The 10,557-nt window shown below is 41.8% G+C and overlaps 1 protein-coding gene across 1 annotated transcript in view; it reads right to left on the reverse strand.

Moving 5' to 3' along the window:
* PHACTR1 (phosphatase and actin regulator 1) overlaps positions 1-10,557 on the reverse strand; it is a 597,649-nt gene that overhangs the window by 240,382 nt on the left and 346,710 nt on the right. Inside the window, exon 5 of the mRNA XM_017891116.1 lies at positions 6,959-7,123. Within this exon, the coding sequence (XP_017746605.1) occupies positions 6,959-7,123 (165 nt within the window). The remainder of the gene's footprint in view (positions 1-6,958; positions 7,124-10,557) is intronic.

The raw sequence follows: 10,557 nt of genomic DNA on the forward strand, positions 1-10,557 counted from the left end.
AAACTTCTTTGACCTCTTTGGAAACTAATATTTGTTGATTTTTTCTAATTCCTCTGAACTCCCCTGGACCTTTCCTGTCCTATCTAAAATTCAGTACTGCAGTGGGTCCCCTGCCAAACTGTGTCCCCCAAAAGATACATCCAAGTCCCAACCCTTGGTGCCCATGAATGTGATCTTATTTGGAAATAAGGTCTTTGCAGATATAACAAATGCAAGGATATCTGAACAAGAATATCCTGGATATACAGGTGGTCCCTAAATCCAATTTCTGGTATCCTTATAAGAGAAAAGGAGAAAGAGAGAGACTTGAGACACAGAGAGATGCCATGTGAAGGTGGTGGCAGAGATTCAAATTATGCAGCTGCCAGCTAAGGAACACCAAGGATTGCCAGTGGCCACTGGCAGGGAGGAGAGAGGCATGAACAGATTCTCCCTTAGAGTTTCCAGAAGGAACCCACCCTGCCAACACTTTGACTTTAGATTTCTGGAACTGCAGGAGAAGCTCTGTTGCTTTAAGCCACCAAGTTTATAGTAATTTGTTATAGCAGCTTAGGAAACTAACTCAATCTCCCTTGCCCTCCTTTTCTTTCTACGTATCTGGCAAAGCTCCAGTTCTGGATGGACCCAACTATTAGCTGACAGCCAAAAGCCAGTGAAAAAAAGTCATCAGTATCATGTAGAGTCATAATCATCAATCTGGAATGGACTTCACCCTGTACGTTCTTCTCCTCCTCTCCCTGTTAGGAGATAACCTCGCTTATTACCTAGACCAACTCAGTCACCACTGGATGAGCTCATCAAATGTATCATTCTATCTACTGCTGCAGCTTCCCTCTGATTGCAGTGGAGTTCATTCCTTTTCTGATACTAGCCCTTGTTTCTGTATCTTGTAACCCATCTACTCCTCACTTGTCAGCACCTTTACCCTGTCACTTCTGTCTTATATATTCTAACTCCTTCTACTGCCTCTTTCACATTTGCTTTTCCTCTTGATCTCTCTTGCATGGTGACAAACAATGGTGACAAATCAGAAGGCACACATACAGCCCCCTACAGACACATACAGATTTCCTCCATCATCCATCTTGTCCTATTTCTTACCCACTTAACTGCTGACCTTCTCAAAAATTTAACCCTATTTTCACCCAGTTCCCACTAACTTCTCACTCTACACTAATCTGACATCTGCCCCAAACAATCCACCCAGGCAGCACTTGCTAAGTCACCAATAATCTCTAGTTGAGTGGAACCACTAGTGCCGATGGACATTTTTCTGTACTTCTTCCACTTGACTTCATGGTATTAAACACAGTTAACTGCAGTCTCCTGGATGCCTTCTGTTCTTGGTGTCCACCTCATCTTAGGCTTATGCTTTTCCTCCTACCTCTCTGGCCACTGCCTCTCTATCTCCTTTACAGGCTCCTCCTCCTCTATCTAGTCTTAGGGACAATAATCTTCCCTTGTCTATAAGACCGTCCTTGGCCCTCTTTTCTTTTCATTCTGTTCTTGTTTCCTAGCCAATCTTATATGTAATCATCACTCTAATTATTATACATATGCAAATGACCTGAAATTTACATAACCAGCCCAGACCTCTCTTTTGCATTCCATATATTCAACTGCCAACTCTGGATATCACAAAGTTGACTCAAGCACATACCTACACATCTAAAATTGGAATCATACCCCCAAACCTGTCACTCTTCTAAAGTACTCATCTCAGGTAAAGTCACCACCATAAACCAACATTAGGGTGTCAAACTTTACACTTTAAAACAATTTTTTTATTTTTAAAATTGTCAACTTTATTGAGGTATAATTGTGTACAAACTGCATGTTTACATATACAAGTAGATGAGTTTGGACATATGCATACAACCAAGATATCACCACAATCAAGGTAATAAACACATCCATCACCTTCAAAAGTTTCCTTGTGCCCCTCTGTGGGTTTTTTGTGTGTGTATGTGTGTGTGCGTGTGGTAAGAACATTTAACATAAAATCTACCATCTTAAATTTTTAAGTGCATAATACTGAATTGTTAATTAGAGACACCGTATTATACAGTAGACCTCTAGAACTAATTCATCTTACATAACTGAGCTTTTATGGCCATTGAGAAACAACTCCCCATTTCCCCCTCCCCTGGCAACCACCCTTCTACTTGACTCTTTCAGATACCTCATGGAAGTGGGCTCATGCCACATTTGTCCATCTGTACCCAGTATATTTCACTTGGCATGGTACCCTCCAGGTTTACCCATTTTCTCACAAATGGTAGGATTTCCTTCTCTTTTAAGACTAAATAATATTGCCCCCAAATGTCAAAATGGAACATTCCTTTCCAAAAGTGACACTGCTTCTATCTCTCCTCTCCATGTTTGCCCCATTACTAAGTCGTTTGTTCCCTATAAAATCTCTCAAATCCATCCCTTTCTACTACCAGACATTAGTTCAGGCTACTATCATCTGCATAATGCCCCCCACTGGCTGTCTGCAGCCACTCACACTCCTGAATTTGCTCTAAACAAGGCAGAATCAGTGGGGAGCTGGTGTTTGGTTACCTCTCCAGCCTCAGCCCGCACCACACTCAGCTCTCCATTCTCTAGCCACTGGTCTTTCTCGCTCTCCTAGACTGCTCACCTCTCCTTCTTCTACTACAGGGCCTTTGCACAAGCTCTTTCTGCTGCTCATTTTCTACATTTCTACACTTTCCTCAGACTCTAGCCCAAACCTCTCTTCCTTAGGAAAGTTTCCCTGACCCCTCAAGACTAAGTGAAGTCCTCCCTCTCATTCTCCCAAGTACCTTTCCTTCATTGCCCTTATCACAGGTGTGACTTTACCTTTACTTTTGTAATTTCAACATTTGACCAGCTGTCTCTCCACTATATCGTGCATGCCAGGAGGTCACCGACTAGGTCTGGTTTGGCTCACAGCTATATACCCAGAGCCAGGTGACATTCCGGCATGTGGTAGACACTCAGTAAAAGTTTTTCATGCTTTTCTCTCCCCCCTCAACACCCAAGACCCTAGGTGTGCAGAAAATCTTAGAAGCACAAAGGGAATTCTGACACATTGTAGATTTCCAGGGCCAACCCCTGCAGCTGATGATTTTCTGTCAAAAGGAAATAAAAGCATAACTCAGTGGTATCTTCACAGTTTCTGCCTGCCAGTTCTACTTTTCTATAAATACAGTCCTCATTTTCAAGGATTTTGGATAAGATCGCTGCGGTTGACTATTTTGGGGAGGCACTGCCTGTTCTATTTCAGAGGGGATGTTATCATCTGTCTTCATTCCTGGGGCAGGTGTGGAGATGCATTGTGGACACCACTGCAGATTCACATAAGAAGCTGAATGTATCAGGCTCACAGGTTCACAAGCCCTGGGCAGGGCCTCGGAGGACAGACTGAAAGGCATGTGGGGATCGTCTCCCTGAGGACCCATTACTTTATGTTTCATCCATTCCTGTTTTCCTCCTGCCATCCTGTGATGCAGGACTGCTGCTGAGAGCTACTCCTTGTCTTAATAGTGCTTTTACCACCATCTGGAGCTCAGCCTCTGGGTCTTAACGCTCAGGACCTTTTAAGGATGGCAGCCTTCAGCTTAGAATAGGAAAGATGTAAGAGTAGCATTCAAAGTGGAGGTCTAAGTTCAAAACATTCATGTAAACGTTGATGTCAAAATTGAGGGAAACGTTGAAATCATAACTTTCCAATGTAGTTTTCTTATTGCTATACAAGAGCAAATAAGATTTCTGAGTGTCCCCTTGTATAAGGTACACTATCTACTATCAAATATTGCAATTTATTCCTTGTAGAAAGGTACACTCAGAAATTTAATTACAAAGAGACACATAAGCCTCTGTAACAAGTTACAGTTGAACCACAGTATAGCTAATCATGGCAACTTATAAATGTAACCCAGTCTGTAAACAATAACAAGCCAAGTAAACACTGTATTGATGTCTTTTTGTGTGTTCAAAGAAGGATATACTTTTAAATACAAATAAATCATACAATTATATGGACTTATCCTTTGTATTTAAAAAGGTGGATAATATTGTACATATGAAAGGATATGACATAGACTGAGTAAGATTTTCTCATTAACCAAAGTCTACTCAGGCTCCCCTGAACTCCTTTTTCCTTTTTTCTAAATTAATACACAATAGTTATATATATTTGGGGGGTACATTTTGATATATATTTGTATATAAATACATACATTTTGCATATATTTTGGGGGTGATATTTGGATGCATGTATACAATGTATAGTGGTCAAATCAGGATAATTGGGAATATCCATCATCTCAAACAGTTATCTTTTCTTTGTTAGAACATTCCAATTCTTCTCTTCCAGCTATTTGAAATTTATAAAAAATTCTTAACTACAGTCTAATCTATTATACTTTATTCCTTCTAACTAACTGTAGTTTTGTACTCATTAACCAACTTCTCTTCGTTCTCCCTTCCCCCACCCTGAACTCCTTTTCACTGAGCCTGACTTTGGCCTTTCATGTTCTTCTTTCCATTGTCCAATTTCAGCAAGGATCCTGGTAAGTCAGTTTAAGCAGAATCTCCCCATCTTCAATATCAGATCATTCTCATTATTTAATCATCAGGTTCCTCAGTCCCCACCATCTCCCAGGTGATATCTGATCACCCCGGCCTGTCTTCAGCAAGAATCTTGTTACATTGGCTTAGCCAGAATCCCCCTTACTCCTGATGTTTCCTTTTAGTAGTTTTCCACCCAGGGACCCTCACTCTGCTCCCTGGTTGTAAATTTCCACTTGCCCATGCTGTATCAGAGTTGAGTCCTGACCATTTCTCCCACTGCAAGACCCGATTGCAGTGGTCCCTATACTTCTCTCAGTGGTCTTGAATAAAGACTGCCTTATCTTCAACAAGCGTCAATGAATAACTTTTCCTCTAACAACACATACATACAAGACAAAGATAAGTATACTAGCTAAAATTGACTAACCAACGAACATTCCCTCAGTCAACCAATTCTCATGTATATTTATTTAGATATGACTCTTACACACACATGGAAAAGTTTGCTTTTTGTATGTTTGAGATAGTGTCTCCGCTGGTCACCCAAGCTATAGTGGCACGAGCACAGCTCACTGCAGCCTTGAACTCCTGGGTTCAAGCAATCCTCTCACCTCAGCCTCCTGAGTACCTGGGACTACAGACATGTGTCCCCATGCTAATTTTATGTTTTGTAGAGATGAGGTCTCACTATGTCGCCCAAGCTGATCTTTAACTCCTGGGCTCAAGGGATCCTCTTACCTGGGCTGCCCAAAATGTTGAGACTGCAAGAGAGAGCTACTGAGCTAGTCAGAAAACATGGCTACCATGAGAATTAAGATTTCAAGACTCTGCCGCTTTTCTATGTTATTCTCTTTCTTTTCCAAAAGTGATTAGCATTAAAATTCTCAGATCTGTGGACTGATATTCAGGGACAAGAAGCACATCTCCTATTTCAAGGTTAGTTTGGGGTTGAGGCAAAGCGGGAGGAAACCCAAGAAATGGAAGAGGTGATGATTCTGAGCAGGCGAGAAGGCAGGTTGAGTTTTTGAGGATGTAGAGGGAAGAAGGAAATGAAAGCCTTCAAGCCAGGGTAGCCCTGGCAATGACTGGACGCGTGATTAGAAAAATCAAAATGAAGTCCCGTGGACTTAGTTGTGACCCTCCCACATTCATATGTTGAAACCCTCACTCCCCTTGTGTTGGTATTTGGAGAAAGGGGACTTTGGGAGGTGATTAGGATTAGATGAGGTCATGTAGGTAGGGCACTCATGATGGATTTAGTGTCTTTATAAGGAGAGACTCTCGCCAGCCTGCTCACACTCACGCACATGCTCTCTCTGTGCACACAAAAATGAAGAGGTGATGTGAGTGTACAGCAAGATGGCTGCCATCCACAAGCCAAGAGAAGAGGCCTCAGAAGGAAACCTATCTTGCAGCAACTTGATCTTGGTCTTCCAGCCTCCAGAACTGTGAGAAACACATTTCTGTTGTTTAAGCCACCCAGTCTATGGTATTTTGTTATGGCAGCCCAAACCGACCAAAACCAAAGAGAATCTATATAGCTCTTCCACTATCTGACTGCAGACCCAGTGGGGCGAAGTCAAAACTCTGTGTCTCTCCCTGTAGCACATTTCCCTCTGCACACCCTTACTTCTTGAAAAAATATCCACCTAAGATGCCACACAAACTCTCCACAAACATTAACTCATATAAGGTATTTTTCTTACTTCTATTTTTATAGATGAGGAAGCCAAAGCACAGCATTAATAAACTGAGCAAGATCATACAACCAGCAAGTATCAGATTTGGGATTCAACCCCAGGAAGTCTGGCTCCAGGATCTGTGCTCTTAACCCCTCAGCTGTGCTGACTTGCCCCACATTTCTTTGCTGTCCATTGAGCCACAAACTGTACAGTTATCTTTGCCACTACAATGATTCATTTGTATTCTTTGTTTTCCTGCTATGCCCAAGAATCACTTATTCAAGGTTTTTCCTCCATGAAATAACCTATTCTTACCTGCCAGTAACTATATAACTTGTTTTCTGCTATGTGTTCACTTTTACTGGAATAGTGAAAATAACATTGAATATAATAAATGGATCATCAATGCCAGAATAAAAGCATTCAATTATAGAAAAGGTGGAGTTCTAAATTCAGATTATTCATAGATCAAATAAAAAGAGTGGTTCTTTAATTTAAAACAAACAAAAAAAAACATGAGATATGAGAAAACACATAAGATATAAAAGTCATTCTTGGTCATATTGAAGAATTTTTAAAGACAAGGGCAATTTCAAGGCTTGATATTTTTTTCCCTTTGGTTCAAACAGCCTATTGCAATTCAATTCTATTAATTAAGATAATAGAGTTGAAGGCAACAAATACCCAATGAGAAATGAAAAAACAAATCATCTTACCTGCTGACGTGTGTTTGAACTTTTCGCTTTTCTTCTTCCTCCATTTCCAAGGCTTGAAAATCCTTCCCAGGTTGGCAAACTTACTTCTCCTGCGGATGGGTGGGGTGTGGGTGCCTGGGACGAGGGAGTCAGAACGCATCGCCGCCAGCCTCTCCACTTCCTCAGCTTGTTATTTCCAAGAAAGAAATGAAAATAAAGAGAGAAAAAGAGTGTTAAAATGGGAGCCTCACAGATGGCCAACGTTTTCCATGGTTACAGATAACAGAAACCACGTGACCAGAGTTTCTTTTTGCCTTTTGGAATGGAAGTCATACCAGTGTGTTCTGAAGGCTGAGGACAGTTGGCCAAACCCTAGAGATTCAGAACACCCCAGCCAAATTTGCTCAACTTCTACTTAGGCTGGAGGAGGAAGAGAAAGAGGAGGAGAGCTCTCTGGACAAGTCAGGGACTCCCGCCCAAAACAGGGAGAGGCCACCAGAAGATTCAAATGAGAGTCAGTGTAACTACTGGTCCAGCAATTTCTCAAATAAGACTTGGCAAATGCAATCACTACAGCACTGTCTGCTGAGAAAAAAGAAGACAGAAAACATTTATCAACTGTCTATTCCAAAGCCAATGTCTCCAACACCCACTGCTCTCTACTTCCTACTACCTGGCTTTACCTAGACTTTCAGCAGCACTGAAATCTGTTAAACAAGTGACTGTTCTTCAGGATTACTGATCTATTTTAGAATCACTCACACTTCCATTAGATTTTACAATTGTCTTAATTCCACTAGATTTTCTTTTCCTGGAGACTTGCTTAAAAAAAAAAATTCTTAGAAATTGAGAGCCGGGGGTATCTTTAGGGAAAATCTACGCTAATCCCAATAATGGAACACTTGAGCATATTAAATTAAGACTTTCAATCTCATAATGCCTAGTGGACCCTTCCTTAAAGGTCACAATCATCCCAACCTCTTTTTACCACATGAAATAAAACTAACTCTTTTCCATATATACAGAGTCCAATACCCCAACTTAAATTTTTAAGAAAGGAATAATCAGAGACAACAAGCTCTTTGGCAAAATTGAGGGTGTGGATTCAACTTCCCAGAAAGCAAAACAGTATCTGAAGCCATGGCAAATCCCAAACCACTTTGTTTGGCCTTGACCATAGTCTCTCAAAAAAATCATCCAGACTTCTTCAACCGATGCATTCCTTGCAAGTTCAACCTGTCAATGACCACATAAAAATGATAGTCTGCTTGTTGTGGTCTGAACATAGTTTTAACTCAGGAGATTCATTCATTCAATACATATGGAATTTTGAGTGTGTGCTGTGGCAGTTGTATTGGTGACAGATGTGATAAGCTAGTAAGAGCTCCCCACAGCAGGACTGAAAGAAAGCAGATGGAATTGAGAGACACGTCAGGAGCAAAGTCAAAAGAACTTAGTGACTGATTGAGTGACCTGAAGGACTGGAGGCAGATCATTGGCAATTCCCAGATTCAGGTCAGCAGAGTAGTACCCTTCATTCATAGAGATAAGGAAGACAGGGGAGGGCACAGGTTTAGGGGTGAGGGCAGCCATGATTTGGACATATTGCAATGAAGAGGGCACTTAAACCTTTTACTACCTGGTTCAACGCACTGGGAGCTCCTTTTTTCAATCATTTAATTAAGTGACCACTTAAATCTCTGCCAGACACTATGACCATTTCTGGGGAAGACACACAGGAAAACCAGTCTTGAGCACATAGTCCCAAGGGGGAGACAGAGGGATCAGTGTGTAAGAACATACCACAACAGAGCTATGATGTAAAACTCAATGGAGGTGAAGAGGAGAGAGCAACAACTTCTGCTTCACAGCATTGGAGAAGACCTCGAGGGAGGTCACTTTGGGCTTAAGTTTTGAAAGAGGAGGAACTGTTCTCCCTGCAAAGGGAAGAGGGAGAAGTGGATCCCTGGGAGGAGAAACAGACCCAACAGGAACAGAGAGGGCTGAAAGCATGGAACATCTGGGGACTTGAAGGAACTCAGTCAACTGTGAGCCTCAGTGACATTAGGTGAAATGAAGCACTAATGGAGAGAGAGTGGGGTTGGAGGGTCTGCAACCAGATCATGCAAGCTCTTGAAATGAATTGGCATTTGGGGTTCATCCTCTGAGCAGAGGGACAAGGAAATTTGAGAATGGGAAACTGGCATTATTACATTCAACCAAAATGTATTGCATGCTCACTCTATACCAGATGCTTAGGCTATGAGGTAAACAAAACAGATAAAAATACCAATTCATAGGGTTCACATGCGGAGGTAGGGTGAAGGGCAGACAGCAAACGCTGAAACCAAATAAATTATAGAGTATGCCAGAAGACACTTGCTTTGGGGAAAAATATAATGAGTAGAACCCGGTAAAGTAGATCAAGAGTACCTGGCGTGGAATGGGGGGATCGGCCTGATCGAGAAGGGCCGGCCCCCCGTTTCCATGCCAGGTACTCGAGAATGGGCGGGGGGGTCGGCCTGATCAGGATGCAACTAGATTTGTTTCTTAGGAATATCATTGCAGCAGCAAAGGTAACCTGACTCAGAATATGGGAAAATCCTTGACAGCGAGAACCATCAGGAGGACACTGCAATCACAGTGACTAGGATTCAAGCAGGAGCATGACAGAAGGATAGGAAGAAAAGATGCGATTCAGCCAGGTGGGAGAATCAGCAGATTTGGTAACTCTCTGGATAAACATGAGCAAGTGCCAGGAAGTGAGAATGGCTAACATTTTTAGTTTTCATGACTAGGTCAATGTGATGATTTTACATGTTTTAAAGAATTTGATGATAAAGGAAGGAGCAGAATAGGATGGCAGCTCAATGGGGACAAGAACTTTGCAGCTAGATAATTCAGTATTTTTGCAAAGGCTCTTTAGGGATTAGAACTTTATTTCTTGAGGTAATGAAGAACTATTGAGAGGAAATTTGCCAAGGTAGGAAGGAGAGACTTGATTTGGGGGTCAGTAGGCTGAGCTGCCAGAGCCAGGGGAAAGTGACAGACCGAAGATGTAGAAAAAAGGCTGAGAAATGTATGAAACATGGTTCTTAGGAAGGAGAAGAAGTGGGATCAAAAGTGTACAAAAGTATTAGTGATCAGGAGATTGTATGCTGAGTGATTGAAAGTTTGAACTGAGGTGTCTGATCACAAATGGCATAGATCAGATGTGGGCCTCAGGGAGAATAATCTAGCAGCAGTGGTAAAATAATGGATTATTGGAGGCTAAAGGAGGAAGATAAAAGATTCAGAAGGTTTTAAGTACGGTTGTGGAATGGCTGAGGAGAGTGGTAACAATAACAACAACACAGCTACGACAAGGAATAAAAAAGAAATCAAATCAGGCAAGTAAATGGCCTCAGAAGTAACACTGAATTTGAGCATTCTGCTTTTTAAATGGCATCAGCTGCTTGAGTTGGTGCTTCTTCAACAATGTCAGCAGAGCCACATGAGTAGTGATAATTGCGGGAAACCAAAGCAAAGAGGTATTGAGTCCAGGAAGGAAGCAAAGCCACCACAGTCCAGAGGTCTGATTCTCCCAAGGACACCTTCTCTTTCATACTCATCACTTCCCC

This window comes from Rhinopithecus bieti, unplaced genomic scaffold (genome assembly GCF_001698545.2).
Source record: "Rhinopithecus bieti isolate Rb0 unplaced genomic scaffold, ASM169854v2 scaffold_19939, whole genome shotgun sequence".
In the NCBI taxonomy this organism is placed as follows: domain Eukaryota; kingdom Metazoa; phylum Chordata; class Mammalia; order Primates; family Cercopithecidae; genus Rhinopithecus; species Rhinopithecus bieti.